Source organism: Prionailurus viverrinus, chromosome F2 (genome assembly GCF_022837055.1).
Source record: "Prionailurus viverrinus isolate Anna chromosome F2, UM_Priviv_1.0, whole genome shotgun sequence".
Lineage (NCBI taxonomy): Eukaryota > Metazoa > Chordata > Mammalia > Carnivora > Felidae > Prionailurus > Prionailurus viverrinus.
The window spans coordinates 18,673,566-18,693,635 of record NC_062578.1 but is presented as its reverse complement, the minus strand read 5'-3'; the positions used below and the strand labels follow the sequence as shown (position 1 = coordinate 18,693,635).

The window sequence follows — 20,070 nt, the reverse complement described above, 5'->3', positions numbered from 1 at the left end:
AAAAAAAAAATCTCCAATGCAGTCATACTTCAAGATGTCTTATGCCGCGTAAGCTACTCCTGAATGAACTTTTTTAAATGGGAAGTTAGAAAACGAGGAGTCCAGCTGCACCTCAAACTCTTCATAATCTATTTGACGCTATGTGTCTGTAGTTAATTTGCTGATAGAGACAAGGTCCTGTTTCCTGATCTCTGCCTTTCCACTCTTTCTGGGAGCTTTAAATTCTAACTCATCAATTGCACCCTGAGCTAACCCCAGAGAGGACCCACACCTTGTCCCCACCTCAGAGCTCAGCACGGGCTGCCACACCCGGGAAGTGCTCGGTAATCACTGTCCTGGGAAACAGTGATTAAAAGGTTGGTGTGTGAATATGGACACGTTACAGATTTCAGGAAAGAGTCCACGAGGCAAAATATATTTTTCCTCTCAGAACTGGTAAAAAGGACTTATTTAACTTTAAATTTACATTCAAAATTTCTATTTTAGCCTGGAGGGAGACTTTGAGGGTAATTTCAATTATCTGATAACTAGAAATTGAGGTAAGAAAGTATTTTCAGATCTGTAATTTCCCACTGGAGAACCACCACGGGTTCCTATTAAACAGCCTACTGGTATCCTTTGAAGCGAAAAGTGAATGAAATGGTAAAAGTGGTTAATCTGTGTTCTATATTATTAAATCCCTAGGAATAATTAACTCTTACATATTCATTAAAATCCTTTTCACGTAGAAATTGGGACAGTACACTGGCTGAGAGAGAAACTGTGAGCCAGACCACCTGGTTTCCCAGGCAAATTATATAACTCATCTGGACTCAGCTTCCTTACACTTAAAATGGAGTTAATAGGAGAATGTGCCACATCAGGCCGTGATGGGAATTATGTGAAATCATCTTGTTTCCCCATGTGTCTGGTGAAAATGTTTTTAATGTTAGCTGTTAGTTTGTGCTAAACATCTCTGAGGAGAATAGCTTTAGTAATACTTACTTAGTATCTTTTTATTGTAAAACACTGCATAATATATAACAGCAAATAAGAGTTTTTGTCTTCGATTAAGGCAAGTAAGGTAGGGGATGCTGAAGCGGCACATGTGGCACATGTGGTGGGTTAGGACAGCTGTCAGTGAGGTGTCAGGTGACACAAAGATTGAAAGAATAAGCAACTCCAGTTAAGGAAGTTCACTGTAGGAGCCATGTTGGAGTCTGGTAGGAAGACAGACTTTGGAGGGTTGGTTGTGTCTCTCCCTAAAATTCACAGCTGGAAGTCTAACACTCCATACCCAGGAATATGATCTTATTTGGAGGAGGGTTTTCACAGACATAATTAAGTTAAAATGAGGTCATTAAGGTGGGTCCTAATCCAGTATGACTGGTGTCCTTAGAAGAAGGGGAAATGTGGACACACACAAAGACATAGGGAAAAGACGGCCATCTACAGCCAAGGAATGAGGCCTCGACCTGATCCTTCCTCCACAGACCTCCATAGACCCCCATAGAAGAGAAGGCCCCGCTGACATCTTGATCACAGACTTCCGGCCCCAGAACTGTCAGATAATAAATAAATAAACCTCTTCTGTTTAAGCCATCTAGTCCTTGGTACTTTGGTACAGCAGTCCTACCTACCAAGATTATGCAGAAAGCGTGCAAGGAAGTAAAAAATACACAAAGCTGGTCATGGAGGTGAGCAGGTGAAATTAGTCCAATTAGCTTGGAATTTAGAATATAACAAGCAAGGGGAGAAACACAACAAGAAAAACTCCTTTTCACTATCCAATAGTCCAATAATCAGAAACAGATATTTGGGGAAAAAAAGTTAACATAGGCTCAATTGGCTTATTTGCTATACATATTACATACTCTATAACAAAACGAGTCCCCCAAGTTAAGTCCACAGAGCTGGAGAAAAAAAAATGCTTTTTCCAAATTACTAAGATTATGAAAAACGAATAATTGAAAGATTATGTGGAATCCTTATGCTTTCTCTAGGGTGGGTAACAGCCAGCGGTTATTTTGTGAGGGTAAGAAATAAAAACGACAAAAAGTTTTTTCAAGATCTTTGTGGAAAATACGGAATCATATTTGACTGTGTTGATGAGATGAGTTCAAGGAATTAATGAATTACCTGTAAGAGTCTCTGTTGCTGATGGTGTCATGACCTGAATCTTCCTGCTCATCTCCCGCCATATTAAAACAGACTCGTTTGCTATTTCTTTCTCCCTTCTCGTTGTCACTGTCTGTTGGTCCTGTGCACTCTGATGTCTTACGTTCTAATTTAGGAGAATATGTTATGGAAGACAGAAGGCTGCAATGTGATATTAAAAAAAAAATAAGTGCATGTTTTTAAACTGGCTGCTACGGATAACCTCCTTACTTGTTGAATATGATAGGCTTACAAATACTTCTAAGCTATTTGTTTCACATAAAATAAGTATTTGATTGCATAAAAAAATGATCACACAGGGTGCCTGGGTGGCTCAGTTGGTTCAGTGTCTGATTCTTGATTTTAGCTCAGGTCATGATCTCAGTTTGTGAGACTGAGCCCCACATGGGGCCCATACTGACAGCATGAAGGCTGCTTAGGATTCGCTCTCCCAACTTCCCTGCCCTTCCCTGTGCGTGTGTGCAAGTGCACGCTCTCTCACTCTCTCTCTCTCAAATAGATATATATTTTTTTCAAAGTTCATACGAAGTTCACTTTTTCTTCTCACAATAATGGAAACAGCACACAATTTAGACTAGAAAACTGTGTTCAAATCCCAGTTCTGCCACTCACTAGTTTTGTTACCACAGAAAAACTAGGATAGTTCTCTCTGACATCCACAATATGGGGAAAATAAGAACTCGCCCAAATGAAATGAGAATATGTTCCTGTACATAATGCGTGTCACCTCTCTCCCCTAGCCATTATCACCACTATCACTGCCACCTGAAAATACCTGGAAAACTTTTCAGTGCTACCCAAATATTAAAATAAACACTAAATGTGCTTAAATATCCTCACTGGCTTTCCCTCAGATATGAAAAAACCATCTATCCATCTACCCCTGCCTTGGGCTTCTCCCAGGCTTTCTCTCTTTTGACAGAGAGAATCTCGTGTGGTCAATCCTTTCAAACTGTTTATACAAGTGATAATGTCATAAGACATTAAACAGAGTCACACACAATATAAGGATAGGAGGCAGCAGGGGCTATCCCATATCATCCACACTCTAGTCACAATGATGCATCACGAATCTACCCAAATGAAAAGTTCTCCCACTTGGCTCAAGACTAACAACACAACCTTGAGCCAAGTGGGAGATGCCAGATTCTGAACTGGCATCATACTTGATGTGCACTTTGAGTAGCACGGATTCCATGACTCCAGACTTGAATGTTTGCCTGTAAAAAGTTTCTGTTAGTACTCACTCAAAATTATGAAAACATGGAATCAATCTGTTATCAAACAAAATGCTGTAAAACTTGCAAAACGAAGTGAACCATATCTTATGAAAGGGCTCCTGCATGGCTTCTGCAGCCAACAATCATCTTCTCGCCAAGTAGTGATGGCATTCTGTTCTAATCAACAGCACGAATGTACAGATCTTCACGCTCATCTTTCCATAGCAAGGTCATGGCTGTTTTATTTCAAGACTATGAGAATGTCTTATACTTTCCATGGATAACCCACAGTGCCATGCACTGAGTAAATACTTAAGAGAATTCGCTAATTACTTAATTAGACGTTATCTATTATACCATGCATTGTTATTGATGCTGTGCATACAGCAGTTTACAAAACAAAGCCCCTGTCCTCCTGGAGCTTGGGTTCTACTGGGAAGAAACCAACTATAAACAAGTAAACTATATAGTGTATCACATGGTGACAAATGTTAAGAAGGAAAATAAAGAAGGGGAAGAAGCTGGAGCTGCAACTTTAAATAGTGTAGTCAGGGAAGGTCTCACTGGGATATGACATTTGAATAATATTTTGGCATTTTATAGGTTTTAGATACCAGTGAAAATCAGGGGGCTGGGTTACATTGCTCAGTGTAGGCACTGTGAAGCTATAAATTATTTTAAACAGAGTTTTCTTATTTGCAAAGATACTTTTATGTCTTGGAAGACAGATGTGTATTTATTCACTCCTTCCACCCAAAAGCTTAAAACATTAGATTAACTCCAATTACCCAAAGCCTATACTGCACAGACAGATGAACTCTGAATACTAAAGAGGAAGGAGATGCAGGAGTTCTCATTTTGCAAGGAGTGCTCTGTGCTTTATGTATCTTTTAAATTAAAAGTCATGGGGCTGAGCATACTCATTTTTTTTTCAAAGTCATATGAATTATATCCACATATTTGCTCTTCATTTTAAACAGCTGCAATGATGCCTGCACTGACCCTGTGGGAACAAATGTTAGGCTAACAAACAAATGACAGAAAACCTGTGTTTCTGACACCACATCTTTGCATAAAATTTCTAGATCCTTAAACTAATATCGCATAAAGCTTTAATATTTGTGCATATGGAAATAGTTTGCTTTTGCTCATATGCAATATTAAGCTACCTAGTACAGGTCCATTAATTCTAAGTTAAAGTCTCAAGCAGGCCAATCTCCTTCTCACACCCTTGATGAATAAATATTTTTGTATATACTATCTGGCATCAACCTGTGTGTTTTTCTGTTAAACTGAGACTTAAATATCATCATCTTTATCATTTTCATCAGACCTAACATTTGTTGAGCTCTTATGCCAGTCACCATGCTAAGAACTTAATAGGTATTAAATTCATTCAATCCTAAAATTCCTTTATGAAGTAGGTATTACTATGATGATGATGATGATCCTCATTTTAGAGATGGGGTGAGTAAGACACATTCTTATATACATATACTGTGCAAATTAAAAAGCACATCCCCTCCCTGCATATCATTTATACATGCTGGAGGGAGGAAGGGGGCATTAGTGTTGATCACCACATCCCAGTCCTCCTGGACACATGACTGGGTGGCCTCCCCTACCCTATGATGGTAAGAACGACCACGTAACTTGTTTCCACCAGTATGGTGTAAGTGGTGGTGCCAGGAGTCCCTTTTAGGTGCCGGTCGTTAAGCCAGTGTGCAGCCTACCTCATTCCCTCTTGCTGGTGTGACAATCAGAGTCACTCCTACTGATGGGGGCTCTGTCAGTCTGAACACTGAGTGAGGTCAACGTGGAGTGGAAACCCTGTGACCCAGATGAGCATGGAGAGAAAGCCTCTCACTTTAAGTTCGTGGGGCTTTAGAGTTTTGTTAGCATCAGAAAAAAAAAAACAGTTGTGTAGAAAGGCAGATATCTGGAAGAATGACATATGTGACTGGGATACAGGAGTATCTACTTTATCCTGGGGAAGCTGATCTCCACAGATCGGCCTTTAGCCTGACACTTGAGTGCCTAGAAGGCTAGCTGCAGACCTCAGGAGCAGTGCTAACCAGGCAGAGGTTTGTCATGTTCCAGGATCAGAAAAAGACTAGAGCAGCTGGAACTCGGGGAAATGGGTTTGGACAGGCTGACAGGGGCAGGCTGTGGAGGGCTACACAGGCCACAGTGATGTAGTTGATATTATGTTAATGGCATTTCAATGCGATTAAACGGTTTTAAGCAAGGAACTGGCATGATTTAGGTTTATAGATCCTTCTGGCATCTGCTGAACGTAGAATGCATGAGAGGGACATAGCTGGAAACTCCCACAGTGGACACTAGTGAGGAGACAATGGTGACCCAGTCTAAGGTGATGGAGCGGATACATTCTGAGGTATAACTGACTGAACTTGACAAGGTGCTACAGACGAAGCGGGAGGAAAGAGAAGAATCAAAGGTAATACCCAGATTCTGGTTTGCAGAACTGCAGACGTGGGGAATACCTGAGAAGAGGGAAGACTCTCATGTGGAAGGAGTCAAAGTAGGTTTAGTGCCAGAAAATCTAGAATTCAGTTTTGGAAACATACTGAAGTTAGAGATTTAATGTGATATGTCCCTGTGTTTCATAACCCACATTACAGAGGGACTGAGGGAATAAAATCAAACAGTGTGTATACTAATACAACTGTGCCTGGCACCTAAGCCCCTACAATACACGTTAGAGCTCATGCAGCTATGCCCTCTTTTCATACATTTAAGAGCAAAATGCTTGGGAAAACTTCAAAGATAATTCCACTGTCGGCCCTACCATGCCTACCTGCAAGCCCAGCTCATTAAGGGTCCCACAATGCCATTTGTTGATCATTCAGTCTGGGGCGTTTGCACCTGTAAAATGCAGTCTGTTCTCAGCTTTCCTATCTTCACTAGCCCTCAGTGCTCTTTATTCATTCCTTCCCTGACAGAATACACAAACCCTGCATCTTAAAGTCCCGACGATGGTTTGGATTATCTGCAGATTATCCTTTACTTAGGTCTCATACCTACGTGTCATTAGTCAGAAAATAGCCCATGCAATGGCCAAAGTATTTAGTTTCAATGAGACAAGAGTCACAGAATTTTGAATAAGTTCATAACGTTACCTTATTTCGTGTTTATAGACAACAAATATGTCTCTAGTTATGTCTCTGGATCTGACTGAAGTAGGAACATTTAGTGGGATGTCTATGCGTTGAAGAAAATTTTATTTCTAGAAGGGTTCCCAAGTGGCAGGGGAAGCAGACAAGCTCAGTACCAGGCCCTTTCACAGGAATGAATGATTTCCAGAAAGGCCAGCAATGAGGTGTTATGAGGCAATTCCTCTTAAAACTTGGCAAAGTATCAGAGATCTGCTTCTCCACTCTGCAGGGGCATCTCTGTCTGACCAAGAATAATTACTACATGGTGAGAAAATTGTTGGGTAACTAGCTTTTCAAATAATTTGTCAAGCTCGACTGCACTGCAGTATCTCTGAATGGGGCAACAGGGACTCCAGGCAGTTGGACAACTGCACTGTTTTAAAATGATTATGCTGCACATTGAATTACATGGAACATATTTATATTTAGAATTAAATTATATGGTGCACACAGAGAAGACCAGGGAAGTTTCTCAAATCACTTACTCATTTCATGTCATTTTCCTAATAAACACGCACAGTAAGGTAAAGGGTTTTAGAGTGGGAAAGTCTTAAGAAAAACAGTAAAAATAAGTAATTATTTTCAGTAGTTTTGGCTAATAAAAATAGCCTAACTTCTTTCTTCAATGAGTGCTTTAAATATAAAGCATTTTAAGCCAGGTAAAGGGAGCCCTTTGACTCTAACCACTTTCTTAAAAACGTATCTACATTAGCTAAAGTTAAAAAAAAAAAAGTCAGTAAATTCACAAAGACAGATGAAGTCTGGCTAACTGCCAGGAAGTGCTGAGTAGTCAATGCATTAGAGGCCTCGTCTCCAAGGTAGTGTTCGCATAGGCACATCAATACTCCTGCCATTGGTAAAGGACTCATCTGAAAAGCAGGAATAATCACTCTTGGACTAACTGGCAGTATGGGATCGGTCCAGATGTTCTCCTAAAATCCCTCTGAGAGCTAGGATTCGTGATTCAGTGCCACAATTTATTGCTTTATTAACAAAGATTCTTACTCTGTGCACTTCCTAAATACTTTAAGGGGGAAAAACTGGTTTCTAAAATACAACATATCATATAATAAAATTCCATTTATTAAATAAAACAAAATACAATGCCCTAAGATATTACCTTATGTGTCACATGAGTGATTCTCACACAATCCAAAGTATGATACCATTCCCTAAAAATAACCACCCATTCTCTTAGCAACCCCAAACTATTTAATTCATCTGTAAATGGGACAGTCACAATATAATACACCAATGCTATATGTAGCTTTGAAAACTAGTGTATTAGACACAAGAAGGCAGGATTTCCAGTCTAAATTAACTCATAAAAATGTCAGAACAAAGCAGCATAGTAAATAGTAACTATCTAAAGATAACCTTAGAAATATGATGCATCTCATATGGTGATCCTTATCTCTAAATTTCAAAGATATAAAAGATCATGTCAATTAAGATTGTATTAGTATAATGTCCAATGACCAAAAAAAAGGCTTAGAATAAGTTCTAAATATTTTATGTCAAAATTGAATTATCCAAGGAAGTGTGGGATAATGTGTGTGGAGATTAAACAATACACACTCAATAGCAATCTTAATCTATAACCTTATAAAGAGAGTACAATAAGAAGGGGATAATGTGTCTATACCATTTTCAGAATTCTACCAACTTCAGATATACTCAGCAATTTCAACTCCTTGAAAGATGAGCAAGTATGATGTTAAGCACTGCCTGATGACTTTTTGTATTAATTTTTATAATTTTCATCACAAACTTGTAATGTGTTATTATTCTTCATCCTGTTTAACACATGACTAACCAAGGTATCACAAAGCCCATGTTGTTTTGACCATACAGAGTTGTCTTGAGTACCTGTGAAGCATCATCACACAGCGAGACGTGGCAAACCATTCCACAGAGTTGAGGCAATTGTCCAACCATCAAATTTTAAAATAAGAATCGGAGTTGACCTCTTTGGAAAAGTTTTTTTTTAACTTTTTTAATGTTTATTTATTTTTTGAGAGAGAGACAGAGTGTGAGGGAGGGAGGGGCACAGAGAGAGGGAGACAGAGAATCCAAAGCAGGTTCCAGTCTCTTAGCTGTCAGCACAGAGTCTGACACAGGGCTGGAACTCACAAACTGCAAGATCATGACCTGAGCTGAAGTTGGACACTTAACCGATTGAGCCACCCAAGCACCCCTGGAAAAGTTTTAATTAACTACCTCTGTTTCTCTGTTCTTGGTAAAAATTTCCAAATGACCGGCATAGCTATTTGAGTTAGTGCTTAGTAAACCATTAATTCAATCAGAAGGAAAAAAAAAAGGTTGCTGGTCATTGGTCCTATGGATACATAATTTTGCATTTACTTATTTAACAGGCATGTTAAAGATGTTATATTTTATATTTTTCCATACACATCTATTGAGTGCATATATATCAAATACCGTGTTCTGTTCCATAAAGCATACAAGGAGATCCCTATACCTAGTTGGTACTCTTTCAATCATATTTTTCAATTTACTATTTGCACATTGAGATTTATTTAGTGTCTTCTAGAAGACAGAATTTTGTTCATCTCTTCTCTGGTATTAAATGCTTCCTTAAAATATATATCTATATATTTATCATGTTATATCATTTTTAAGGTATTGGAATAAAGAGGATCTATGTGATTTACACATACACACACACACACACTCGTACATTTGTAAAAATGAAAGAGAATGATGGATGTTCAAAAAAGTCACATTTTCTATAGCTATTTTATTAGGCACAGTTAAAAGTACAGTAAATAAAATACTTACTCATCAATTTGACAAACACACATCTCCACCTCTTTCAGTGCAGTCTGAAGTTTGCCCAACAGTTTCTGATAAATATCTTGAGTTTCTAGGTCTTCCTCTTTTAACAAATATCGGAGCCCATGTCCATCCTGCTGTCCCAGAGACAGACCTGAAGGGGCTGCCATTGTTGTGATTGTGTGTTGAATGTACACCATAGGGCTCAGTTTCCCTGAGGAGTTAACATTATTCCAGAACAATATTTATGACCTTTGACTTACAGTAACGATCCAATGCAATTCATTCTAGACACCCAAGCTAACATAAAATAAAATGCCAATCCGATGCTGAATTTAATTCAGGAATTAAAGATTCTGGGAGTTGTGATTAAAATATGATTCAATCTCATACCCCATTGTGACGGTGTGGAGTGGCCCTGGGCTGAAGCAGCTCCTCCTGTATTTTTCTCACAGCTATGGGGCCACTTCAGACTCGTTGTTTTCACAGCAGGATAAGCTGTGTCTATCATACATGTGAGGAAGGCAAGAACAACCACTCTTCTTAGAGAAAAAATAATAAAAATGAATAACTCCATTTTCATTTGATAAATGCTTATGTATAATTATCCAAATGAAAATAGAGAGGATTCCTGTCTTTATAAAATTCAGACTTGTTTGCACACAGAGGAATCTATCACATTTCAGGGATGCTGGAATAGTTAATAATTGCCTAAAGTACTTTTCATGATTTAAGAAAATCTCAAAAGCTAACATACCTTGCTCAGATTTATTTTCTTTATCAAGAGAATTATGCTTCCTACTATCCAGCTGAACACCGAATGCACTCCCCAGGGAGGTTGATGTTTTGGGATAGGAAACTTCCATTATGTTGACATGGCAGTTGGTAGGGCAGAAATCACTGCTGTGTAATGGGGAAATTTTAGATTTGGCCTGTTTAAAGGTGGGCCAGGCTCTATTCTTCAGTACCCGTGAAAACTGTAAATTAAAGAATAAATAAAAAGCAGTTGAACACAAAGCAACAGCTCAAACACTTCACTTCCATCATATGTAACAAAATATTAAAAAAATAAATCATGTCAAGTGGAATTAGTGAAACAAATTTTACGTTGTTGGAAACGAAGTCATTATTTTAAAACCCGCACATTCATAATAAAGCAAAGCAATATTGGCAACAAATGCATAGGATTCTTTTGAAACTCTGATTACAAGTTAGATGCGAAGAGAGTTTCTTTTTTAAAGTTTATTTATTTATTTAGAGACAGAAACAGTGTGAGCAGGGAAGGGGCAGAGAGAGAATCCCAAGCAGGCTCCACACCATCAACACAGAGCCCAATGTGGGGCTCAAACTCATGAAACTGTGAGATCATGACCTGAGCTGAAACCAAAAGTCAGATGCTTCACTGACTGAGCCACCCAGGTGCCCCTAAAAGAAATAAATTTTAAGTGACCAATCCCACTTACTAGGAGTCAGATCCACAGACTGCTAGCAGCTGAGAATCCGACAGAGAAATCATATTGGAATCCAAGGATATGCAGATAGGAACACAATATTTAAAGTGAGGCAAAGCGGCAGAAGAGGACAGCAGTCAGGTGAAGAGTGGATTATTCCAAACATTGTCAGAAAGCCAGTCCAAACCTGAGTCTCAGAACAGGTGAGACAGCAGGTGTGGTGGTGTTGACCCAGAAGGTCGGGACAACAGGCAGAAACAACTATACTTCCCATATCTCCTGCTAAGAACTGCTGAGCACCTGGGTCAGGATCAGCCTGAAGACTGGTGTGGACTCTGCTTTTATGCCACAGAATAAAGTGACACTCAAGGGATCTGCATGACTTCCAAGAACTGCCACTCCACAACTTCGAACCTTGTAATTCAAATCCATCTAATTCTTGCCATGGTCTATACAGCCACCCAAAGTCTGATCTGCACCTAGGTTATCATCTCAAGCTCTCCTCCCCTTGCTCCCTGGGCTCCTTGTTGCCTTCACCCAGGCCTTCTTACATACCATCTACTCATTCTAGGTCTTTGTACAGACTGTTCGGAGTGCTGTGCCCAGAGTGTTCTTCTTCCTTCATTGCCAAACTTACTTCTATGCGTTTTCAAGTTCTATGAAATCAGCAGGCCTACCATGAGCCTTCATCTAGGTCCAACTTCCTTGGCTAGGTTATAGCACATTGTAACCCTCCTTACAATTATGAATAATCTTCTTATCTCTATCTCAGTGGGTGGTAAATTCTATGAGGGTTATACCTATGTCTGTCTTGTGCACCTCATGGACTTGAACTGGATTATACTTTCAAAATCAAAGGACTGAGAGCCACCGGTTATGTATGTTTTAGTTACACTTAGGTTATTTATAACTTATGTAATGGTGGGCAAGTCACTGTCCTTTTACCATTCCTAGTAAAATAAAGAATATGGATAAAATAATCTCTGTGCTCTCTTCTTGCTTGAAAACAATAAGCAGATCCTATTTATTTATACTACTATGAGTAGTAATTTGGGCACTGAAAGATTAAAAATTAAGACTAACACTGGTTACCATGCAACTTTTCTAGGTTAAATTAAAAAATAAAGACATAACACCAAAAATCACAACTTACAAGCTCATCATCAGAATATGAACTATTTTATCTACATATTAAACTGTGCTTTCAAATCACATGTCTGAAGCTATGTAGCTCAGCAAAGTATAAGCACACGGTACCAATTAAAATGGAAGTGGACTGAAATGCAGAAAACTGCCAACAAAATTAGTAACAAATTTGATAATAATGGTATAGTGATAATATCCTAACCACTAAAAGAGTGGAAGTAATTTAGAAAATTAATGTTCTATCCCCTCACTTTACTAATAAAAAACTGTGACCTGAAGACTTATCTGGGAAAGACCTCAAATTGGGAAAGACGCAAACTTGGAGTGAGAAGGTCTTTTCTGTTGCAGTCACGGGATAAGGCCCCACGGTACACACAAAGGCACAGAAATCAATTTTATCGTGGCACAGCATCGACCATAATAGATAGATATGCTTCTTTTGCCTTCTTTCACTTTAACCTTTTACCTACTTATTGAAAAATATAAAGAGAAGCATCTATTCCAGACTCGCACTAAATGCTGGAGACACAGCCCTTGCCCTCATGGAGTTCATGGTCTAGTAGGGGACACAGGTGAAAATAATATAATATTCTTATATGTAACATATTATTACAAGTATATGTAATGTATATGTATAAATATATGTACAACTATATGCATCTATAACAATTATATAATAAATATGATAGCCAGGACAATTAGAAATTTGGTAAGTGCTAGGAAGGAAGTGAACAGAGCGATGGGCTATGGTGTTACTAGAGCGATCAGGTAGACAAGGGGGGATGCTGCCTTTGTAGTGCAACCAGTTTCCTATAACTTTCCAACATGCACCGCAGTACAAACACCCATGGACACAGTCTGTTTCTTCTCCCCAAACACTCAGGAGGGGTGTGCAACCATGCCCAAATGGCTGGAACTCTTTCAAAGAGTGTCAGAGAGGAAACTTCTTTGCTTAAGGGCTCTCTCAGAGAAGAAAAAGGCTTATGAAAGCAGTGCTGTCTTCCATCCAAGGGTGTCCCTAGGAAAGGGGGAGGTGCAGGAGGCACCCCACAGTCATGGGTCCTAGAAATGTGCTAAATACATCAAAAATGTACTCCTAGAAGGCATGCCCTAATATTTAATTGTGACACCTTCCTATAACACACCTAAAGTGAGGAAGGCACAGTTCCTGTGACTGTAGAACACGCACGGGAATGTGTTCTAGCCTGGCCACACGGTGGTAAGTGGCCCTGCCAACATGAACCTGGCGTCTTGTTTGGAAACATCAAAAAGAACACTGAACTCGTTAATCTGCTTTGGAGGAGCGCACAAGGAAAGACAAAAAAAAAAGCGCTATTTTCCATAAACAAAAATTGCAATTTTGCAATAAAGAAATGTACAGGGTTTAGGGGAAGGTGAGCTGGGATGGACAGCATTTTAGGCCTCTCATGTATAGCGTAGCCCACTTATCCCCACCTTTATTCATCCATCCAACAATTACACATCGAGGATTTTCTAAATCAGGCTCCATTCTAGGCAAGTTGGGAAACATCAGTGAATGAAACAGATTTCTGCCTTCTGGGAGGTTATGTTCTAGTGAAGGGAGAGGCCAACAATAAGCATAACAAGTCAATTACACCACGCTAGAACATGATAAGTATAGCTGAAAACAAAATGGAGCTGGGAAAGAGGGTTGGGAATTTCAGAGGTGAGGTGAAGAATGCCCTGCCAATTGTAATCTGGGTGGTCAGGGCAGGCCTCAGTGAGAATCTGGCATTTAAGCAAAATCTTGAAGGAAGGAAGTTAGGAATGTGGGTATTAGGAAGAGAAGGCTGCCTGGCAGGGTGAACATTCAATGCAGAAGCCCCAAGGAAAGTGTGTTCCATGTCAGGAAGACTGGTGTGGTCAGAGCACACAGTGAAAGGGGAAGGGAAAGGTGACAGACAGGAATGGGGAGATCATGGGTAGAAGGAGGGCGCAGCTCAAACAGGAGCTCACAGGCCTTTGGAAAGATTTAGTTCTTACTGTGATTGAGATCCACAGCCCCTCAGAACAAACACACCGTCAGTGGGCAAGGGTGGAAGCAGGAAGACCACTCTTGGGAGAGTCAACATTGGCTCACCCTAGGCTGTCAGCAATCACAGCGGTGAGAAAAGGCTGCATGTGGTGAAGGTAGAGCCAAGAGAATGGTATGTGAGAACGAGGAGTAAAGAATGTATGCGAGGTTTTAAGAGTGAGCAATGCGGGAGGATGGGTCTCATTCTGAGGTGGAGAAAACAGCAAGTATGACAAACTGGAGGGGCAGAACCAGGACTGTATTTTGGACATGTGAAGTCTGAGGTATCTGTTAGACTCAAATGGAGAGGTCAGATGGCAAGACTGAATGTGATCACTGGGGGATGGAGAGCAGAGAGAGAGAGAGTGGGGGAACAAATCCCAAGTTCTGCAGCATGAAGAGATCAGAGAAAAAAGGATGAACAAACATGGGACACTCACTGTGACTGAGCCACCCAGAAAAGACAAAACCAGATACACAGTCAACTGCATTGATGCTACTAAAACAAGGAATAAGATGATGACAGTAAATGAACTTTGGCAAAATCAAATCATCATCAATCAATGACCTTAAAAAGAGCCATTTCAGGGGCGCCTGGGTGGCTCAGTCAGTTGAGCATCTGACTCTTGATTTAGGCTCAGGTCATGGTCCCAGGATCGTGGAATCAAGCCCTGTGTCAGGCTCCATACTGGGCATGGAGCCTGCTTGAAATTCTTTCTCTCTCTCTCTCTCTCTCTCTCTCTCTCTCTCTCTCTCTCTCCCTCAGCATCTCTCCCACTTGGGCGCTCTCTCTTTCTTAAAAAAAAAAAAAGAGCCACTTTAGTTACATGGAGGGTACTTGAGCCCATCTTGAGTGTGTTGAGAATGTCAAGCGAGTGAGACAACAGGTATATACAGCAAGTATAGGTAGTTGTTTTACAGGACAGAGTTCAAGAAATGAAACAGTAGGTAGAAAAAAGTCTGGGGGTCAAGGGAAATATTGACTTTTTAAATCTAGATGATATTAAAGTGTATTTGTATATTGATAAGAATAAGTAATTCTTGGAAGTGGAACTTCAGGTTTCTAATGCACTGGTAGTTAATTCACGAATTATTAACCGTGACAATACATTAAAATCCAATTATACTCACTTGGCAAAAAGTGAAAAAACATATAAAGGTAGGCTACTATTTTGAAGATAATCTCCCATTTCAATTAAGTGTAAAACCCTATTGGCATAGTTATAAAAATTCTGTATCAGAGGAAGGGGACATGAGGAAGTTTTTACCACAAATTTTCCAGACCCATACATCAATCAGTTTGAGGATTTTGTGGCATTAATAACTAAAGGCACTTGGAATATTTAAAGTAAGACTTTGGATTCCTACATGCAATATTTTTGTGTAAACAGAAACTATCTCTTGAAAGCTCATTAAATATTTATATGGAGGAAACATCCCTAATACACAGAATAAACCCAATTATGGAATTACTCTACAACAGAGAAAGAATCTAGAATTAAAAAGGGTCCCAAGGACAATTTAGGATAAGAATGTTTCTCCAAACAGTGCATAGTTTTATGTCTGGATCACCCACACATCCTGCCCCAAGGAGATTAAATGCCTGCTTAGGATTCACTCTCCAGTAAGGTCTGAAACTTGTCTCATACATGTGCTAAAAAACATCTGTGGCCTGTACAGCTGGGCAGAAAATCAATTATGATTGGGGAAGCCTGGCTATAGAAACTGCAGAAATCAACTTGTTTCTATTTTTAAAACCTAAAACTTTAATAGTCAAAATAAAGGAAAGCCAGCCTCTTTGAAATTTTAGTTTCTATGGATACATTTTATTTTACAAAAAAAGAGGGGTGTTTGAAGCCTTCATCTGGAGGAAAAATATGCTACTAAAAATAGCTTCAAAGTAAATACATGAAAATTAAAAATATACATTCACAAATGCTATAGTTTCTGTTGACATGCATCTGATACATAAATGGAGCTAACCTTATGTAACCTAGAAAGGCTATTATTGTGTTAGGTATCTAAATTTTGTTCAAATTAAAAATATTCTTGACGGGGCGCCTGGGTGGCGCAGTCGGTTAAGCGTCTGACTTCAGCCAGGTCACGATCTCGCGGTCCATGAGTTCGAGCCCCACGTCAGGCTCTGGGCTGATGGCTCAGAGCCTGGAGCCTGTTTCAGATTCTGTGTCTCCCTCTCTCTCTGCCCCTCCCCCGTTCATGCTCTGTCTCTCTCTGTCCCCAAAATAAATAAATGTTGAGAAAAAAATTAAAAAAAAATATTCTTGAAATATTTTCATGCTAACCTTGCTTGTCTATCTAGTGAGAAAGGCAGTCAATTATTCTAAATGTGTTTATGGTCAATAAGGGATGCTGAAAAGGATACCTTTGAAGGTGTTTAAATTCTAGTTGAATATAATTTTCTCTTTACTTCTAAAATTAAAAAGAAAAATAAATGAGACAGCATTCCATAGGACTGGACCTAGTCTGCCACTTCCAGCTAAGTGACCTTAAGCAAATTCTTAATCTCCTGGAGAAAGAAGCAGATGGTAGGATTCTTCAGTACATACAGCTATTTCGAGGCTCAAACAACAGTGATGTACATAGAAGAGCTTCCCACAATTCAGTGATGTTATTTTTATCATCGAAAATCACTGCCCATTAGCCTGTCCATCTCTGCTTTAAAAGCTTTCTGGGCCGTCAGTTACTTCTGAGAAAGTGTAAGAAAATTTTTACTCGGCAGGTTCATGTTTTTGAGAATCCCCAACATTTTGGGAAAAACCCTGTTCCTTTTATGCTTCTAATCCTACTCCCAACATAACACTCTCCAGTTTATCACAAACCATATTTTTGTTAAAAAACAAGGTATAACACCTTCTTCATCCACCATAACCTATCCATCATAGAGCTATATATATTTTACCTGCTATGTATTGCTTGGATTGATCCTTTTCTCTCTATCCCCAAAGCTTCTACATGAGACCAAGTCACCATCAACGCGTACTTCTTACAAACAAATCTGATTATTATGCCACTCTAAAACATCACTGGAAAACTCAGATTTTGTCAGTTTTCCTTTCAATGGTATCTAACTCCAATCCGTTCTAGTGTAGGCAACATGCCAATTCTTCATCAATAAAATCAATCTCATTTCTACATTGTGGCCTTCACTTACAATATCTCTCTTTACTTGAGTGCCATCTCTACTCTTCTTCACTCTGAGAAATCTTTCCAACTTACAGCAGCTAACATCTGCTGACTATTCAATCCACAAAGATTTCTCCTTTACTGAACTGCCACTGCCGTAGTAATCAGACCCATACTGTTTAGCTGTGTAGTGAAATTTAGCAGTGGAATTTGAACGATATATATGCTGTGTAGTACAGTGTCAAATTGCAGGTAAACGAACAAAAAACAGATTTATAATAAAAGGAAGCAAGGTTCAAATTCCACAGCTGTGTTCAGTTGCATGCCTTTGGGCAAGTTACTTGACCACTCTGAGCCTCAGCCACTTATCAGTGAAATAGATAATGTGTCTCAAGTCACTGTGTGGATAAAATTATACAACATATGCAAACTGTAAAATATCTATGCAATGCCTGATATGACAGCAGATTGCTATAAACTGACGTGTGCTGCGTAACTCCAGGGAGCACCATCATAGAGAAGAGGGTATGGGGTGCCAACACATTCACCCAGTCATCGTGGCACCTCCTAATAGGTTAAGTAGTCAGTATTATTATTACTTACTTCATGTATTTTGACCCATCTTCCATATAGATTTTAGGTGTGGGAGGGAAGCCATCCTTAAGCAATTACTGCCTACATAACAGGTATGCATTTAGTAAACGTTTACCTGTTCTTCCCGCCCCAACCTGAAATAAATTTGCTTTTGTGAAGCTGAGTTTTTGACGCATGCCATTGGCTTTCAATAAAGAGTGTATGAAAAATATCTGCACATAAAACAAACTGCCGCTTCTTTTTCAGGGATATGTTTACAGATACTGCCCTGACATTTCCTGGTGTCGCCTCTTTGAAATTCAGCGTGAGAGATTTCTTTTAGAACTTAGTCTAAGAAAAGCTTTGCATCTCTTAAGAAACATGTATAAATTATAGGGATGCTGATAAATATGTGATAGACTGTATTTATTTATTTATTTTGTTTTGGTTATCAGGAAACTGCAGGTGAAATATAATATTCCACTTTAGCAACTAACTAGCTTTAGCACCTTTTTGGTGGTCTATACCATTTATTGTAATATAACTTTACCTATAAATGTATCTGCTAATTTTCTGCCAATATCCATTCTCTCTTTCTTCTTTTATTAATAAAATTCCCTGAGTTTTATTTGGGCACATGGATGTCCAGCTTGAGACAATATTTCTCAGTCTGCTTTCACTAAATGACTAATTGCATGCGAACAGGAGTGATGTGTACAACTTCCAGGTCGTGGCCTCAACAGGAAACTCTTTGCTCTCCACTTCTTTTCTGTCCTGAGGGGCTATAACTTAGACATAGTGCTGATCAGCCAACCTTGACCTTGTGGAAGAGGGCAATGTCTTAGGAGAGACAGCAAAACTATAGAAGCAGCCCTAGAAGATTGTCAATCCAGTCCCCACTGGACTCCCAGCCCGTTGAACCTTCATGTGAGTGAAAAATCAACTTTCAATTTTAAGCCCATGTTATCTTGGTCCTTCTTACAGCAGCTGAATCAATACCCTATCTAATATATCCTCATCCTGATGTTTTGTTTTTACTCACATAGTTTACTTTTTTCATGTATATTTTTTAAGATATTTCTACTGCTTTTGTTTTTTTGTATGAATGGAGAGAAGTAGGAAGAAAATAAAAAAAAAAAAAACAGAAAGAGAAATGACCCCCAAACACTGACAAGTTTGACAACTAGAATCTGTCTCAATGCCTATCATACTTTATACAGATCCATTTCTGAAAGAGAATGATTCTCTTTTCAAAATGTGTTCAAAAGGGAATGCTAATTTGCATTTGTTTTGACCTTTTAAATTTTACCTCAAACACTGTCCTATCTTAGAGAGAAAGGAGAAATAAAAAGAGTCTTCTGCTCTTCAGCAACAACAAAGCATTCATGGAATCTTTCCTGAAATCAAATAGACGAACTGAGCTCAACAATCATGGAAAGAGAATTAACAGATGTGACAATTAAGCAGTAATCTTGAATATCATTTTTCTTCATGTGAATGGATTTATAAAAAATCAAAATAGCAACCCATATTCAACTTCACAAGATAAACATTTAGGGAAGTCCTAAAGAAAAATATGGTGATCCTTCTTCCCCATGTCCCACTCTACCTGAGGTAACCAGTGTTCAAGTATTCATTTCTACATTTCCCTATTCTCATATAGCCCTATCTGGACATACATGGGCTTATCTTTTACTTAATATATCAGGAGTATAAAACATATAGATTAACTCACATTCAGAAACACTGAGATAAATAATATTTCCTCGGATGGCTGTACCAAATTTTAAACAACCAGCCTCATTTTGAGGGAAATAATTTAATTAGCTAGTCTACTGACAAAAATAGAAAAAAAAAAAAAACAACTTACTGTAGGATACATTTTGGACATCAACTTCTAATTCTATCTCTAAATTATATCAAATCCATCGAACTTTCTCTGTCTCCCCATCTTCACCACAGGCCAACCTATCATCATCACTCACTGGGACTATTCCAAGAGCTTTCTCCTCATATCTATGCCTCATCTCTTCCTAGCAATCCATTCCTACAGAGGAGGCAGCACCGTCTCTTAAAAACCTAAATCAGATGAAGTCACACACGTTTAAAAGCGTCCAACTCTTCTTGTTGATGTGCGAAGAAAAATCCAAACTCCTTCCAAAGTTCCAAAAAGCTTCCAGAGCGCTTCTTCCTGGTCCCTGTCTGAGCCTCCAACCTTATGACTTGGCCATATTCCCCCTGACACCCCGGCTGTTTTTTTTCCCCCCTTTGGAGCCCCAGGTGAACTTTATTTACTTCTTTGCTGCTTACCCCTCTCAAATATAAATACCCCGAGAGGGAAGATGTTCTCTCCTTTGCTGCCATATTCC

At 39.1% G+C, this 20,070-nt stretch overlaps 1 protein-coding gene across 4 annotated transcripts in view; it reads right to left on the bottom strand.

The window, feature by feature from the left end:
- PREX2 (phosphatidylinositol-3,4,5-trisphosphate dependent Rac exchange factor 2) overlaps positions 1-20,070 on the bottom strand; it is a 301,119-nt gene that overhangs the window by 109,381 nt on the left and 171,668 nt on the right. For all 4 annotated transcript variants that reach the window (XR_007148625.1, XR_007148624.1, XM_047842583.1 and 1 more), the window contains 3 exons: positions 10,110-10,329; positions 9,359-9,566; positions 2,119-2,298 (listed from right to left, as the gene is read on the bottom strand). Coding sequence is in view for 2 of the 4 variants with exons in the window: in XM_047842583.1 (XP_047698539.1) it covers positions 2,119-2,298; positions 9,359-9,566; positions 10,110-10,329 (608 nt within the window). In the remaining 2 variants the exon portion in view is untranslated. The remainder of the gene's footprint in view (positions 1-2,118; positions 2,299-9,358; positions 9,567-10,109; positions 10,330-20,070) is intronic.